General features: G+C 42.3%; 1 protein-coding gene across 1 annotated transcript in view; it reads left to right on the forward strand.

Moving 5' to 3' along the window:
* Positions 1-9,113: 9,113 nt before the first annotated feature.
* The window catches only part of FBXO21 (F-box protein 21), a 20,779-nt gene continuing 11,531 nt past the window's right edge, over positions 9,114-18,361 (forward strand). The window contains exons 1-6 of the mRNA XM_018554270.1: positions 9,114-9,414; positions 11,414-11,549; positions 13,359-13,456; positions 14,377-14,498; positions 16,493-16,639; positions 18,055-18,191. Of these exons, the coding sequence (XP_018409772.1) occupies positions 9,140-9,414; positions 11,414-11,549; positions 13,359-13,456; positions 14,377-14,498; positions 16,493-16,639; positions 18,055-18,191 (915 nt within the window). The 5' untranslated portion in view covers positions 9,114-9,139. The remainder of the gene's footprint in view (positions 9,415-11,413; positions 11,550-13,358; positions 13,457-14,376; positions 14,499-16,492; positions 16,640-18,054; positions 18,192-18,361) is intronic.

The raw sequence follows: 18,361 nt of genomic DNA on the forward strand, positions 1-18,361 counted from the left end.
TCAGTACTTGGTTTGGGCCCCTTTTGCAGCACTTACTGCAATTACTTTTGCATGATATTCTAATTATTTGAGTTTCACCTGTATATGAAGCCTACCTGATCAGGGTGTATGAGACAGGGGAGGTTGTGTAATAATCTATTGGCAATGAGTTTGGCATATATTTTGATGTCTGTGTTTAATAAGGATATTGGGCGATAATTGTCTGGGTCTTCCTTTGGTTTGCTGGGTTTGGGAATAGCAATAATAAGGGCTTCTGGCGATTCTTTGGGTAAAGAACCCAGGGATGGGGCTTCATTAGCAACAAAGCATAAAAGTGGGGTTAAAGTAGAGGAGAAGCTTTTATAGTATTATGCACTAATACCATCAGGTCCTGGGGCTTTATGTAAAGGTAGGTCAGAGATTACCTTGAGGATTTCTTCTGGGGAGAAAGGGGACTTCAGGATCTGCTCATCATCTGAAGAGATCGACCGAAGATTTAATGTGTTAAGAAACGTGTTGATTGCTGCCAGGTCAGGGGTAGAGGAAGAAGGGGAGTCTTTCATATTATATAGAGAGGAATAATATGAGCTAAAACAGTTGGCGATATCAAGAGGGTTGGATAAGCGTTTACCCGATTGGTCTAGAGCATGGGTCAGCAACCTTAAACACTCAAAGAGCCATTTGGACCTGTTTCCCACAGAAGAGAAAACACCAGGAGCCACAAAACCCTTTTGACATCTAAAATGAAGATAACACTGCATAGATCGTTTTTTACCTTTATGCTATGTATAGCATGTATATAGGTATATGTGGGCTTAGTAACGCATTGGACTCTGAACTTACCTGAGACCCTGAAGAGCCCACCTGGGAGTGACCCTGCATAGCACACCATAGATCCTGCACAACGCATCTGAGACTCTATGGTAGGCTCTGCAGAGCCTCAGGTGGGCTGGTCGCCGGGGTCCCTTTCTCTGTACCTCCTCTTAACTGCTGCTGCTGGGGCCTGGCCTCCTCCACCCCCTCCAGTCACCTCTGCCATGCTGCCCCGGGTACAGCGGATATTCATGCAAGAGGCCACCCAGGCTGCCGTACCCCCCTGATGGCGGTGTTCTATCAAAGTTTGTGTCTATGTCACAATGTGTGACCGGTGACGTTGTCACACATTTCAATGTAATCCCGCCCAGTTTTTTGGCAGTGGAATGTGTGACCGCCAATAGGTCAAGCATTCCAGGGCAGATCGGCATCACAAATCCTATGTGCAGGAGAACTGATCTGCCCTGGAACAGCTGTTCGGTCCTGAAATGTCACTTCTATGCGACTCCATTGGGATGGAATGTGAGATTGTAAAGTCAGATAGAAGTGACATTTCAGGACCGAACAGCTATTCCAGGGCAGATCAGTTCTCCTGCACATACGATTTGCAATGTCGATCTGCCCTGCAACAGCTGAGAAAGCGTTGGAATGCTTGACCTATTGGTGGTCACACATTCGACCGCCAAAAAACTGGGCGGGATTACATTGAAATGTGTGACCACGTCAACGGTCACACATTCCAACCTGGTCACAAACTTTGTTAGAATATGACCTCTGTGACATCTCCAGGCATCGTATAGATCATTGGATTGCAACAAAGAGGAAAGCAAGAGGTTGCGACTCCTTTTGGCTAGGGCTGCAACAACTAATCGAAATAATCGATTATTGAAAAAGTTGTCAACTTTTCAATCATCGATTAATCGGCCTCTGATTAGTTGGCCCTGTTCACGGCTCCACACAAGCTGTGCGCCACACCTCCTCCCCGCCTCACGCTCACCACCCGCCCACATCCACGATCGGCACAGGGACGCGGGGAGAAGGAGCTGATGGTACATTGTGCTTTATATTATACCATCAGCTATAGAGGACTACAAATCCCAGCAATACATTATACACTGTATGTAAAATGTATTGCTGAGATTTGTTGTATTCCTCTATAGCTGGTGTTATTCTGCATTGCGCTGTATAGAGGACTACAAATCCCAGCAATAATACATTATACAGCGCAATGTGGAATACCACCAGCTATAGAGGAGTACAACAAATCCCAGCAATAATACATTATACAGTGGTGCAATGCAGAATACCACCAGCTATAGATGACTACAAAACCCAGCAATAGTACATTATACAGTGCAATGCAGAATGCCACCAGCTATAATGTACTATTGCTGGGATTTGTTGTATTCCTCTATAGCTGGTGGTATTCTGCATTGTGCTGTATAATGTACAATTGCTGGGTTTTGTATTCCTCCATAGCCGATGCCATTCTGCATTCATTGCTGTATAATTTTACACTTTTCATTTCACTATATTGCATACTGCACTTTTTCTTTTTTTACTTCCACCGCTCCAAGCTTGCTCCTACATTTTTAAAAATGGCTCCAGTGATGGAACTACTAGTTTGTATTGAGATTGTAGTCCATCACTGGAGCCATTTTTAAAAATGTATTTTATTTTTTATTCGATTAACCGATTAATCGAACTTAATAATCGGCTAACTAATCGATTTTGAAAATAATCGTTAGCTGCAGCTCTACTTTTGGCATTGGATGAGTCAAGGTTTGCATCGACTATGTCATAGACATGTGCACCAGCAAAAAACGTGTTTAGTTTAGTTTTGATTCGGATTTTGCATTATTTTGTTTTTCGGATCCGAAATTAAATTCGGAATTCGTTTTCGGACGAAATTCGTTAGCGGTAGTCCAGTCAAAATTTCGTTTATGGACGAAATTTCGTTGCAGCAAAATGACATTAGGGGGAAATCAATTTTTTTTTTTAGTTTGCAGAAGATGAAAAAAAATAAGCGTGAGGTTCCCTCCCCCCCAATTCATACCAGACCCTTTAGGTGAATAAGTGAATAAATCCCCCTTGTGAATAAGTAAGGGGTACTACCCATTCACTAAAGGGTTAAATCAAATAGTTTGGGGGAGATTTTGGGGGGAACCCCACGCACTTCTTTGTGTTTTAACTTGAGGGTGTCCCTCCTAATATTCCTACCAGAGCTAAAGGGTCTGGTATGAATTGGGGGGAACCTCACGCTTTTTTTTTCATCTTCTGCAAACTAAAAAAAAAAAAAAATGATTGTCATTTTGCTGCAACGAAATTTCGTCCAAAAACGAAATTTCGACCGGAGTACTGCTAAAAAAGGAAAATTCGTCCAAAAACGAAAATTCGGCCCGACTACCGCTAACGAAATTCGGACGAAATTTCGTAAATCGGGAATTCGGATTCGTTTGCATTCGTTTTACCTGTAATTCTGAATTCGGATACATTCCAATCTCCGAAATGTCTACTATGTCATTAAAATCCCCACAAATGATAAGGTGACCTTTGTGCATACCATTTACCTTGTGCATTACAGAATTATAAAAAAAAATTATGAGAATTGTGGGCGTATAGATTGACGAAAGTGATTAGGCGATTATTAATTGTTGCCACAATAATGATGTATCTACCGTTGGGATCTACTAGAAGGTCATGCTGACAAAATGTAACCGAATCTTTAATTCCTATCATGACACCCCTTTTTTTCTTAATGAAATTAGCAAAAAAATTGTGTTTAAATTAACGTTGTGAGCATGATGGAGGCTTATCCTTACAGAAGTGGGTTTCCTGTACACATAGGACATCACTCCATAGAGTATTGGCTTCCCTCCAGAACATTACCCTTTTGTTTGGGCTTTTGAGTCCTATAGCGTTAAGGGAAGTCATTTTTAAAGATATATCGATTGAGGTGATGCCTGGAAATGTAGCTTGACAATCCAAACATAAAAACTTGTGTTATAATAAGAATATTGAATTAGGGGGAGGGGGTACAGTATCATCCCCTGGGAGAGTACTCTAATCATGTTATATCCCTTTAAGAAGACATATATACAGTTAAAGATATAGCAATCAAGGCGGTTTGACAAGAAAAAACAGGCACATATCAAACAAACTGTATCAATGCAATGCAGTAAAAATAGTAAAAAGAACAAAAACAGTATAGCACACCTTTTATCCAGGCGTGAGCAGTAATCTCAGGAGCCATCCTGCACAGGATCCAGTACGGAATAAGGTGGCACCAGATATGCACGAAAAGTGCCGCAGATATTTCCCTGGTGGTGAAAGGGGATCAACGCATAGCCCAGTCCATGGGGATGCGTTGAGTCTGATGGGTCTCGGTCATGGGTGGAGGCATGACAATGGGGACGCACCACGATTGGAGAGTGCATATGCCGTCTATGGGCGTCAAGATGGAAGACTTTGTTTTGACGGGTGACCAATAGCTTAGTCGGGAACCCCCAACTGTACAGGATTCTGCTGTCTCGGAGGGCTTTGGTGATCGGAGCAAATGCTCTACGTTTTTGAGCCGTCGCAGCAGAGATGTCTGCATATAATGCGATATGTGAATATGGCTCTGGAAGAGATGCCGACTGCTTAGTAAGAAAGGTGAGCTTCTCTTTAATGTGAAAAAAATTAATTTTGGCTATGACATCTCTGGGGATGGAAGCAGGCAGATGCTGAGGTTTAAACAGCCTGTGTGCTCTGTCAATAATGAAATCCGTTGCTGAGTGGTCGGGAAGCAAAGCTTTGAGGAATTGCTGGAGGAAAGGGAGAAGATCCGCAGAGCCCACGGATTCAGAAACTCCTCTGAACTTAATGTTGATACGTCTTGAGCTGTCTTCTAGGTCAATTACTTTTTCCTGAAGCTTCTGCACCAGAAGATTTTGGGTGTTAAGTGCATCCAGCAGGTAATTATATGCCGACGCATATCCACTCACATAGGATTCAATACGGTCAGTGCGATCCCCCAGGCCAGAGATTTGAGATTGAAGCCCAGCAATAGATTATTTAACTGGTTGAAGACCAGGTGTTTAGACCCCCTTCCTGGCCAGGCCATTTTTCAGTATTCAGCGCTGCGGTACTTTGACTGACGTTTATTCCGTCATGCAACGCTGTACTGAAATGAATTTTATACCATTTTTTGGGGACACATATAGCTTTCTTTTGGTGGTATTTAATCACCACTGGGGTTTTTATTTTTTACTATAATTAGGAAAAATTACTGAAAATTTTGAAAAAAAAAAGTTTTTTGTTACATTATGTTAGGAAACATTTATTATTACCCAGTTTTTTGGTAAAATATAAAAGTCGGTGTCACGTCGGCTAAATAGACACCAAACATGTCAAGCTTTAAAATTGCGCGCACCCGCGACATCGCAGAAAACTACCATACCCAAAATTGGCCATAGGCGACACTTTAAAGCTTCTACCGCTCATCAGTTTAGTGTTATCAGTGATTGATGGCTCTCACTCAGACGTTCGCGGCGATATGTAACATGTGCGGCGTAATGGGCGCAATCGTCTTTTTTGCACGTATGCGCCCCCGACGCATGTTTGCATGCGCGTATGTAGGGGTGGGGGACTTTTTTTCCTATTTTTTTTTCCACTAAACTTCATTGCCATCACATACGGGGGCTAATAAAACCCCCCTATGTGATAGCAAAATATGTGACAAGTCCTCTTTATGGAGACACCCTCTGCTGCAACACTTTTTGAGCATGTGCCCTGTAATAGTGCTAAATATGTCACCCAGGGAGGAGGGGGGGGATTTGGTGATGTCAGACAAATGGGATGGTGGAGAGAGATCTAATATTGCATATTCCATATTAGAAAAAAAGCTGCCTTTATATAACGTTATGGCCGATTAACCATAAACATGTATGTATGTGTTTCTAAAAAAGCAGCCACACCTGTGGTGAATATACATTGGGGGGAATTTATCAAAACTGGAACAGACAAAATCTGGAGAAGATGTATATGGCAACCAATTAGCTCCTCTCTTCAGTTTGTTCAGTTAAGATTTGAAAAATGAAAGAGAGAAGCTGATTGGTTGCCACGCACAGCTGCTCCAGTTTTGATAAATTCTTCTCACAGTGTATTAGTATTCTTGAAACATTTTAGTGGGCTTAGCAATCTCTTATAACAAAATAAGACACTGTCTTATTTTCGGGGAAACACGGTATGTAATATTTAGAGACAGTTAGACTAATTCTCCTTTAATATGAGCACCTGCCACTAACAAAATCTCACCATTCTCTTGAATCTATTCTATTTTGCTGTTGCCGAAATGTTGAGAAGAGAGAGAACCTCTGCCAGGTTTGTATTGTAGTCTTTATCCAGCAAGGGTACAGAACACAGCAAAACACTTTTATCACTAAAATGGAGTCAGCTAGGTTATTATCATTGTCTGTCTTTTTGCCCCAATGACAACCCTAATTTCCTGTCCTGCTTTCACAGAAATAGAAAGTGAGGGGAAATCTTCCCAAAGTAGTCACAGGCAGCAACATTAGTATTTACTTTTCCCAAGACTTTCTAGAAACAATAAATAGAATACAGTATAAAAAAACTGTGTGGCATACGTAGGAAAAGGTGGAATGTTAAGACCACGAATGGCTGGATGCTTCTTTGTTTACAGTCACTGCTGTGAATGCTTTCTTAAATATGGACACCAGGAGCAAAAATTTAAATCAGTGGAATAGTGTGGTCCCAAATTGACAATGCTTAACAAGTGAGAAGCAGACAGGCTCAATACACCATTTCACAGACTAAGGATTAGGTATACTTGTCAGATGTAGAAAACACACCTTCTTTTATAGGCCACATGCAGTCTTTCTCAATCAGGGTTCCTTTAGGGACTTGGTTCTCAACTGGTGGGTCATGACCCAAAAGTGGGTCACGATCCCGTGTTCAGTGGGTCACCGCATGCATTCCACTTTTCTACATGAGAGGGTCTCCCCCTAGAGCAGCACTGTCAGTTCTGATGCCATGCAGCTATTCAAAATATGCTTCCCCGTGCAGAGTGCATGCACAATTATTAGGCAAGTTGTATTTTTAAGGATTAATTTCATTATTGAACAACTATAGTGCTCTCAGTAATAAACCTCAAACGTGAATATTTAAGAAAGTAAAAGTGAGGTTTTGGCCGTCTTAGGAGAACATCTATGTGTGCACAATTATTGGGCAACTATTAGGCCCCATTCACACTAAGCGACATACCTTTTGCAGCGGATCCGCGCGGCCGGGATAGCTATATTAAAAAATAGAAAAATCGCGCAAAATCCGCCGAAAAAAGAGTCCTGCTAGAGCGACATGGAGCTAAGACAGCTCCATTGAATAGCATTGGCCAACGACTTCTCGCACGATGAATGGGGCCTTAGTTTGCAGGATTATTATGCAATTAAATGGAAAACGGAAATTTTCCTATCTCACTTGTTTATTTTCATCTGTTAAAGTGAGAATAATAAACAAACACCTCAATATTTACAAATAAATATTTCTGACATTTTCAAAAACAAAATCAGTGACCAGTATACCCAATACCAGTCCTCCGCCTTCCATTTATGGAGTCTGTCAGTTTCTTCATCTGTTGATGATCAACTTTTTGTGTAGCAGCAACCACAGCCTCCCAGACACTGTTCACAGAGGGCACAGTTTTCCTTCACCGAAAATCTCCCGTTTAAGAAGAGCCCAGTTCTAAATAGGTTCTAAATAGGGTTTAGGTCAGGTGAGGAAGGAGGCCATGTCATTACTCTTTCATCCTTAAGGCCTTTACTGGCTAGCCATGCAGTGGAGTACTTCAATGCATGTGATGGAGCATTGTCCTGCATAAATATCATGGTCTTTTGAAAGATGCAGACTTTTTCCTGTACCACTGCTTGAGGAAAGTGTCTTCTAAAAACTGGCAGTAGGTTTGGGAGTTGATTTTGAGTCCATCTTCAACTTGAAAAGGTCCAACTAGCTTTAATAATACCAGCCCACCAGTACCCCACCTCCACCTTCCTGGAATCTGAGTCAAAGTGGAGCTCTGTGCTCGTTATTGATCCTGCCACGGGCCCATCTATCTGGTCTGTCAAGTCACTCTCATCTCATCGGTTCATAAAAGCTTTGAAAAATCTGACTTCAGATATTTCTTGGCGCAGTCTTGAGGTTTCAACTTATGTGTCTTGTTCAGTGGTGGTCGTGTTTCGGCCTTCCTTTCCATGGCCATGTCTCAGAGCACTGAACATCTTGTACTTCTGGGCACTCCAGGTAGGTTGCAGTTCTGGAATATGACAGCACTGGAGGATAATGACTTCCTGGAAGCTTCACGTTTGATTCTTCTCAAATCTTTGCCAGTTAATTTGCATCTTTCTTCCTCAACATGTTTCTAGCGACCATGCTGACTATTTGCAACAAAAAGTTTAATGGTTCTGTGATCATACCCCAATATCTTAGCAATTTCAAGAGTGCTGCATCCCTTTGAAAGACTTTTTACAATTTTAGACTTTTCAGTCAGTTAAATCTCTTTTTTGGCCCATTTTGCCTGAGGAAAAGAAGCCTCCTTATTATTATGCACACCTAGATATAGGGTGCTGATCTCCTTTGGCCACACCCTCCCTCATTGCACAAATACACATCACCTGATATGCTTAAATCCAATAAGCCTTCAAACTAACACAGCTTGGAGTTAGGACAATGTGCAAAAAAATGGTGTATAATAATGTTTTAATAGGGGTCCCTGAGAGCTAAAATTTCAAGGATGCTTACACTGTCATTAATCAAGAGAGAAACCAGGGTTACTTCCCCGCATGCACCTTTCCAGGGGCAGAACCCTAAACAGTGACAGAAACCCGATATAATGTCTGAGCACTTACTGTGCTTCCCTGCCCCCACACACTGTCATTCCCTTCCCCACTTACTGTGCTTCCCCACTTACTGTCATTCCCTTCCCCACTGTCATTCCCTTACCCGCTCACTGTGCTGCCCTGCCAACACTCACTCCTATTCCCTTCCCCACTTACTGTCATTCCCTTCCCCACCTCACTGATCTTCACTTCTCCACTCACTGCTCTTCCCTTCCCCACTCGCTGTCTTTCCCTGTGCCCACGGTCTGTCCTTCCCTTCCCCACTTACTGCTCTTCCCTGCCAACACTCACTGCCATTCCCTGCCAACACCCACTGCCATTCCCTGCCAACACCCACTGTCCTTCCCTTCCCCACTCACTGTCCCGCGCAGATGAAGGATTACGCAATCCGGCTTACACGTCATCACAGAGCGACTACCGGCTCGCCTATAACGTGTCGGCCATGTAAACAAAAGATGTCTGCTTCCTTGGCTGGTGTAGATGCGGAGAGCAGCCTGCGGGATGGCAGCGATTCCCCGGGCAGTACGGGGAGCTGCTCCCCGGCAGATGAGCTCAGGACTCTGCCTGTGTGCCCGGGACTGGCGGGGTTGCCGGAGGAGTTAGTGGAGCTCATCATGTGTAAAGGGGATCTGGACTACCGGGACATCGCCAGTGTCAGCGGTGTGTGCAGGCGGCTCCGATCTGTGTGTGTCACCCGGGGGAAAGTGTGGCGGAAGCAGCTGTTCACTCGGTGAGCTCTCCTGAAAACGCTGCCTGTTATTCTGATCCCCTGGCTTCAAGGCTTTCAGACACTGATTTAGAACCAGCATGCAAATAAAGACTTTCTCATCTGCATTCTTGTTTGAGGTTCTTGAGCTAGAATAAGACAATCAGCAATTTCAGAAGAGAAAACTATATTCCAAATCTATCTACAGAAAGGCTAACATTGAGTTTACTTTTGTATTTATGTTACAGCCATATTTAGAATGAAACACGATCACATCACAACCCCGATCCCTCATCCCACCATTTACCTTAATGACCAGGCTGCTGTCATCTTTTGTATGTAGCATGGCTGTGTGTGAAAATTAAACTTGGATATTGTGCAATCACCCCACACAATATCCAAGTTCCATTCCAATCACTCCTCTATTTATTCTGATTTATGCAGGTGGAATAAAATGACACTATTTGTATCCAATAATCCAATATATGTATGGAGAAAGAAGTGACTACTAATAAAATTTTGGGACTATATCCAGTAGATTAGAGTCGCTTATATACTGAAAGTCATTAATATGTATTTAAACGTGTTGATGTATTGTTCCGTGCAACAATTAGTATTTTTGCAGATAGATTTGGAATTATAGTTGAACCTTTTCTCTTCTGAAATTGCTAATCGCCTGCCTGTTATTTGGTCTCAAAGACATCAAACAAGAATGCAGATGAGAGATGTCAAAAGTCTTTACATGTATGCTGGTCGTAGGGCGGGGTCTGAAGGTCATAAAGCCAGAGAGTCAGAATAACAGCCAAGCAACTTGTAGGTATATCCTGCTCTGTATGTGATAGCACAGTGTTGGGACAGGTTCCCTTTACAGCAGGGGTGGGCAACTCCAGCCCTCTAGCTGGAACTAGAGATTTCCCCCTCTCAATAGCTAATCACAGCATATTGCCCAGCTTCTCTGTGAAGGGTTAACCTGTGCTGCAGACAAAAACTCATTCAGCCACTTCTCCCAGAGGTTTGACAAGCTGAGAAGTGACTGGAGAAGTTTCAGGTTCATGTAAACAAATGGGAATAGCTGTAGTGCACAGCAATGTATATTCAGTTATTAAGTGAGGTTAGCACATCCCAGACTGCAAACTGGCCAAATAATGTGCTATTTATGCTCACCACAGTGCCAGAGATGGTCTCCCCTTGTAAAGCGGGGTCACTTGCATACAGTATGGCACATCCTCTACTACCAAGAGTCAGCCTAGAACTGTGTATAGGCACAAGGTTGTTTATCATCTGTAGTACTGCAGAGCAGCCTGTGTCACTTAGGAAATTACGTAGGGTGCCCAGCAGACCCCCTCCTCATTGACGCCCCTACTGCTCAGACTTTTTAGAGCACTGTGATTAAGAAAAGAGGAAGATGGGCTTGAAAGAAAAAAAAAGTAAAAAATTAATCTGTGCTATTCATTTCCCACGGGAAGGGAGGTAAAATCAGTAATTGGGATGTGCCTGGAGCTCAGCTATAATATTCCTTGTATATATTCACAACCAAAAATAGACTTAAAGCAGAACTCTGGGGAAAGTTAATGTTAGCCTTTGTAGTGGGGCTACCACCACACTGCACGGGTTAAGTGCTCATTTTGGTCTAGGGAGGAAAATAATGTTATACTCACCTGATCCTCAGAGCCAGCTGGCTGTGACCGCGCTCTCTCCATCCTGCCTCCTCCTGTTCTGCAGCAATGGTATGTCCCTCAGCGTCCTCATGTACCATGCACTGTGAATAGAACGTGATGATTTACAGGACCTTAGAGTGCTGCTGCGGAGGGGGAGAGAGGCTGGAAGGACCGGCCTAACAGCAAGCCGCTTCGGAGGATTGGGTGAGTATAACTTTATTTTCCTCCCTAGACTAAAATGAGCAATTAACCCTTGCAGTGTGGGGGTTCCGGAAAAAAATTCCCGGTATTCTTTAATATTAAGATACTATTATGCCAACATCCATGTCCACAAGATAACTCCCAGTGTTTATTGTTTTATGTAGTTGGCCATCAATAATCAAGTACTATAAGCATGTGGATGCTCCGGACTGGCTGGAAGAGTATAAAACGCGGTACAAGGCTGGCATAGCCGCACGAAAACTAGTATCCTCATTCTCAAAGGAACTCATTGTGGAGCATGTAAGTTTTATTTTTGCAACTTCAATGCTGTCTGTAAATAAAGAAATCTGAATGTTTAGAACCGGAGTCTCAAAGTACAGGCCCGTGAACCAGGACCATGCATTCTGCAGCCGGCTGACAAGTAAGGCACAGCCATGGACCGCATAGCTGACTTGGAGTAGCAGCTACACGGTCTACATCTCTGTCGGATGCAGACCACATAGCTGCCCCTGGCGGTGCTAGCGCTCAGTGTGAGTCAGAGCGCAACGTGACTCGACAGCCTTCACTGAGCGCCAGTTGAAAGGAAGGATTAGTAAGGTCTGCACCAGCCAAAGGTGCAGACTGTGCTGATCAACCACAAGACTACAAGGGAATGCGCCCCTTCCCTGCAAAAAATGTAAGCAGGTGAGGGGGCTCTTTCTTTTATTTTAAGAAGGAGTTTGTGTGTATGTATGATTGTGTATTGGTGTGTGTATATTTTTGTGTATGAGTGAATGTGGGAATCTTTTCGTCCTCTAAGACTAAAATGAAAACCTTTTTACTTTCCTGAAAAATATAAACTCATTTTTAAAGGTTTATTAAACCCTTGCATGTTTTTGCATATATCTACTGCTAGCAATCTACTGCTAGCAAGCAGTAGATATATGCAAAAACATTTTTTTTTAAAACCTTTGTGTCTTCGCCGCGCATCTGAAGAGTCTCTGGCGTGTGCATGCGCACTTCAGATGTTCGGCCGGGAGAGGCGGAGATACACAAGGTAAGTCTATGGAGCAGCGTGCACCCGCACAGAATCCGTAGAACATCAGAGAAGAGGAGGACAGATGAGTCGGCGCTGGATCGGAGACCCGCACCAGCGCTGGAGGGACAGCTGAAAAGGACAATAAAGAATAAGATGATCGGATTAAGAGACCTCATTTAAGGTAAGTCCCTACAGCAGGATTGGGAAGGGGGGAAAAATGTTGACTTTAATGTCACTTTAAGTTATTAGAGATATTCTTATCTGAATATAATATGAGCTTACAATTCTGTTGCAAAACCAGATTTTGCTGGTAGTCAATGCTGCAAAGTAAAACATTAGCTTGAGCCTCTGGAAGAACAGCAAGAGTTGTCCCCCTTATGGGTAGACAAAATATTTCCCTCCCCCCCCAAATGTGTCCTTTTAGGTAATACAGTATGTCACCAGCACACTGGGAGCAAGTGTCCAAAGCCGTCTTTATTGACGCATATACAGTACATCTTGTCACAGGAAGCAATATTTTGGGGCCACTTCATCAGGCTTTGTGTTTGATGAAGGGACCCAAAGTGGCCCCAAAACATTGCTCCCTTTGTGACAAAATGAACATGCGTCAATAAAGACTATTTTGGGCATTGAGCGACACCATTTGCAGTCACTCCATCACCCATTCTCAAGAGGTATACTGGCAAGGAGTGCAATGAGATATCTACTGGACTTTGAATATCACTTTCATACATCTTAATGCCTCTATTATTTATTTGTTGTATATTATGGAGAATCCATTATGAGAATGTGACACGGTTCTATAGCCTTGGCAGTTGGAACTGTGGACTCTGGTGGCTATATCTCCTCCCTTTGCATTGGCTATAAAAAATCCTTCATGTGATTCAGCTTACCAGAAACCATGAACAACTGGAATATCTGTTATTATTGGGTGTAACGTTTACAGTTTGTATTTTTTAAAATAATTATTTCCATGTACTATGTTGGTCTTGCGTGCAATTTAGAATTACAGCTTGTATAGTTCTAAATTGTCCCGATCTGATACCTAATGATATATTATTGTAACGCCTTATTTTATTTTTTTCCATCAGCATTTACCTTGTGAAGGTTTGAATGATCTCGAGAGTTTGGGCTATCCTGTACATTTTATTGAAGATGAGTTATTGTGTATGATTGGTATAGAGAGCTGGTAAGTTATCATTACAAGTGCTGATGTCTTTGAATATAGCTGTCAGATTCTAGTTGAACCCAGTAATATATTTATATGAAGCACTGTATTTACTCAGACTGTCCTAGTATCTGAAAAGCAAAGTTCAATTGTCAACTGGATTTTTTACCAGGATCCTCATGGTCCATTTTTAAAGGCCAAGATTACCTTTGTGACCTCGTTTCACATTAGATAAAGCAATAACGTCACCAGCACGCCAAAGGATGATTAAGCAACAGTCCATTTATTGACACATTGCCATTCAAATGCAAGCGCTTTCGGGGCCTCAGGGGGTCCCCTTCATCAGGCTCAGAATGACACAGTAGTGAAGGATCAAACACTACTGTGTCATTCTGAGCCATAGGTACCTGGAGCATTGTTAAAAATGACTTTATTTCAGTTTTATAATCAGCAGGGACTAGGATCTTTGCTAATTGCTCTAAGTCTGACACGGGGGGAGTGTTGGAACTCTGCAGAGAGACCACTGCTTCCACATAGAGAGCAAGGGTCCTTCTCTGCAGTATGCTGGCAGGGGACCATGTTGTCTACTTTGCTTAGTATACAGCCACAGCACATTTAAACTTAACTTTGAACACTACAGATCAATCTGTAAGTTGTATACCCAAATATCTGTCATTCTGAATTGCTGGAGGAAAGCACTAACTTGTATGACATAGTTGTGTTGCTGTAAATTTGGAAAATTGTTTTACAGTCTTTTAATTAGGGTCACGGGTAGAAACATTTTGTGCCTGTGACTAAAACATCTAAAAATGATGACGTTCTGCATTGAAGGGAACCTAGAACAGTGCTAAATGTAAACCTTTTTGTCCTTGTGGAAATAAAATATGCACCTCTATTTTAGGCCATTTAAAGTACAGCTGATGATCAATTTATAATTATAGGAAGTGTTTCATACAGAAGTATTGTGCAAAGAAGATTCTATATTTCATGCGACAAGAGTCTACTATGTCTAAATTTAAAGAGTTTATTCAAAGACCTGCGGACCAACAAGATATTCTAGAAGGTATGTCTCCTATTATTCCTGGTTGCCTCTGAAACGTTATAATTTAAAAATGACAAAATCTTACTAATGCTACTTTGGTAATATAAAAGTGCAAATCAGAAACATGTAATGCAGTAGATAATCTGTTGCTCATATTTGTGTGTGTATTGAAATTTTGGCCACTAAAAATCTTTAAGCAAAATGCAGAAAGTAAACTTTTTCAGCTGAAATTGCGGTGCATCCATAGTTTCTCTCCTCCCTGCTGGGCACTTGTCTGTGACCCTTCTGCGCCCAGTGGGGAGGAGAGAAACCTTCAGGAGCCCTAACAGGGTGGGGGGAAAGAGATGTCAAGTGTGTCACAGGAGCCCCAGCTCTCATCCCGCACTGCCCCGCTTGGCCTTCTGTGACAGGTTGAGACTGAGGATGGAGAGCAGAGAGGAGACCACTTCACGGGAAGCTGAGCCTGGGGAGGAGTCAGCTGTCAGCCGTGTCACAGAAGGCAGAGCTCTCCTCCCTGCACCGCCGGTTCAGCCTCCCGTGACAGCCAAAAGAGTCAGGATGGAGAGCGTTTACAAGCACTCAACATAATCAGCTGATCGCTGAGTGCTTGTAAATAATTGAGGACACAGTATGTTTACTGTGTCCCTAATTATGGATGAACAGGAAGTGCTCTACATCACTTCCTGTTCATTCATGATTGTGGGCATAGTAACTCATACTATATTCACAATTTATGAATGGACAGGAGCACTCAGTATAGAGCCTTCCTGTTCATTCATAACAGGGGCTGCAGAAAAAGAGATTGATGACTCTGTGTCCCGTTTTCTATTTCAAAAGGGAAATATCAGGGGTCTGTTTAGACCGCTGATATTTCCCCAGATTCCCTAACAGTAAAGTAAAATACATAAATAACAAAATATGAAAAACAATTCTGAAAAGGATACTGGTAGTCCCTTTACGGAAGCTGGGCGGCGTGTAATGACTCGCCGCCCGGCTTCCCAATTAGCTGGAAAGCCGTCTCCATGCTCCCTCATCACCAAGTGACAAGAAAGCATGGAGCCGGCTTTCTGGCCAATTAGGAAGCAGGGGGCGGGTAATGACTCGCCGCCTGGTTTCCTTATTGGCCAGCTTCCCGAACAATCAGGAAGCCGGGGCGGCGAGTCATTACCCGCCCCTGGCTTCTTGCTCGGCCGGGAAGCCTGCTCCTTTCTGACGAGGGGGCATAGAGCCAGCTTCCCGGCCAATCAAGAAGCTGAGCAGCGAGGAAGTTCTGGTATCGGGATAGGCGTCGGGAGCATTTGAGCGAGTACAAGTTCTCGCCGAAATACTCGGTATCGGCACCGATACTAGTATTGGTGCATCCCTAGAATTTATTTTAAAAACCTGTCCATGTATTTTTTATTCTTAACTTTCTTTTTATAACCGACTCATTGCATTGTAAGAAATAAAGACAGATTGTCATACTGGTAGAGTACGTTTTTACATCCTTATGTGTCAGTAGTGTGGAGCACCTGTTGGTCAACCATTGCCCTTAGCCTTAGCTAGCATTCCAGAAAACAAAACAGAATGTGACAGTGACTTTTACAGATGGGTATGTTCCCTCTTTCATAAACGTAAAGGAGCAGGAAAGGGAAAATCTCCCAGCGGGACACTTGTTCCATTGACAGTTTACTTAAGGGACATTAATCTTCAAATCCTGGTCTGTCATTGAGGCAGTAATGGGAAAATCTACCAGCAGGGACACTTGTTCCATTGACAGTTTGCTTTGGAGAAATTAATCTGCAATTCCTGCTTTGTCACTACGGCAGTGAAGGACCCCCTCCCTAGTGAGGATAGTCGGCAATAAAAATCTGACATAGGTTCTAACCTCTCCGAGCTCAATGCAAAATGAAAATATAAAATTGTTTTGCCTGTAGTTACATTGAACTAATAAATCATAAGCCGATATGTGTACTACATTTGTTTTGTGGTTTTATTTTTATATTTTTAAACTGTTTCTCTTTTGTTGTGTCTAGGAGCTGTGCTGATTGATCAGTATTGTAATCCTCTATTAGATGTAAGCTTTGCAAATATTCAAGCGCAGATTGAAGATATCTTGGCAAAGGTGAAAGCTTACCTTACTACGAAGAACAGTAGACACCCTAGTCTGTCTCTGCAGGCAGGTTTGTACTGAGACTTTACACACAAATGTGAATCTTAGTTTAAAATATGGGGCGGTTCATTTGCTCTATATAGATGACCTTGTGTATTTGAACAGCTCTTCCAGTATCCTTTTCTGACTCTGCTATGACTGATATGCTTAAAGTGACACTAAACTCAGGAGTTAAATCTTAAAAATGCATTCAAGTACCCTAAGTCTTAATAATACTGGACCTTATTTGTGTATCATTCGGCTGTAGATCGTCAAATCATCTCTGAATTGGTGCTGACACTGTCCTTCCTTCTGGAGGGTGACTACTTTTGTTTCCCATTGTCCCTTTGTGTGTTGTAAAGTTGTCACCACTTCACGCTCACTCTTATGATGGACTATAATCTCAATACAAATTAGTAAACTAAATTGTTAGATTGTAATCCATCACAGGAGTAAGCTAGCGGTGGCTACTTTACATCACACACAGGGACCATGGGGAACAATAGTAGCCACCCTCCAGAAGGAAGGACAGTGTCAGCACCAATTCAGAGATGATTTGAGGATCTACTGCTGATACACAAAAAAGGTCCAGTATTGTATAAGATACTTGAATGCATGTTTAAGATTTAACTCCTGAGTTTAGTGTCTTTTTAAATATGTCGGAATTTACATGCTCCCTTTTACCTCACACATTCCTTTTGGCAGATCAATTTGATAATTGAGACATTCTGTCAATAGGATGAGTATGGGCAGGCAAGCACTGTTCCGACCAGAACAGCCCTTAAAAAAATGAAGAGGCTGGTATTTTATTTATTTTTTTACAGAGTCAAGAGAACCTGTTGCCAAACCATTCATTTCAAAAACATCTTCCTATAAGATTATATATGAATTTAACATATTTTAGCCATGTTGTATACATGTGAAAGCCTCTGTTATTTAGACATCCGAAAGCCCTAAGGCTGCTGTCATGCACCACCATATTGGATATAATGCAGACAGCCCCAGAAGACTAAGAGCTGTTACTCAGTTAAAGCACATTAGTATCCACCTTTTCCTTCCCCTTACTGCTAAATAAAAAGTTATGTAGGGAGGGGATGGGTTGAGAAAAGGAGAGGGCTATGACATGAAAGGAGGGAAGGGGCTGTGCAAGGGAATTGACTCTTCTGAAGCCCTCAGATTTTCTAGAAGTACATTGCAAGTCCACAAAGATGTTTATGGAAAGGATAACTGCATTTACAGTACTTGATTTTTCTGTGCTTTTACTTGCAATTGTTTAAGTTAGTGAAAGTCAATATAGGCACAGAGGTAAATTTTTTAAACATTTTCTAATGGTGGTGTGCCTCGTGATTTTTTTCATGAAAAAAGTGTGCCTTTGCACAAAAAAGGTTGAAAAACACTGACATACACACTGCATATTCTAATATAACTTTTCCTCTTTCTGTGTAGGTAGGAGATCTCTCATTGAAGACATTGGTCTACAGGGACAGGCACTGGATGCTCTAAATCATGTCCTATTTGTTGACATGAAGTTTAAAGGAAATGTAGCAGATTTCTATAATCCTCTTAATTCCTATATGCACCAGGTAGGAACCTGAGTTTCTTAGACCATTTAGTAATTCTAGTTTAAATTGAACAAAACATGCTTCCTTTGGACTTGTGTTGCCACACATCAGGGTTTACAGTCTCTATATGAAAGCCCTAAGGACAGTTCTATTCAGCTGTATTAGTAGTATCAGTGATTATGTACCTAGCT

This window comes from Nanorana parkeri, unplaced genomic scaffold (assembly GCF_000935625.1).
Source record: "Nanorana parkeri isolate BGI_ZX_2015 unplaced genomic scaffold, ASM93562v1 scaffold152, whole genome shotgun sequence".
In the NCBI taxonomy this organism is placed as follows: domain Eukaryota; kingdom Metazoa; phylum Chordata; class Amphibia; order Anura; family Dicroglossidae; genus Nanorana; species Nanorana parkeri.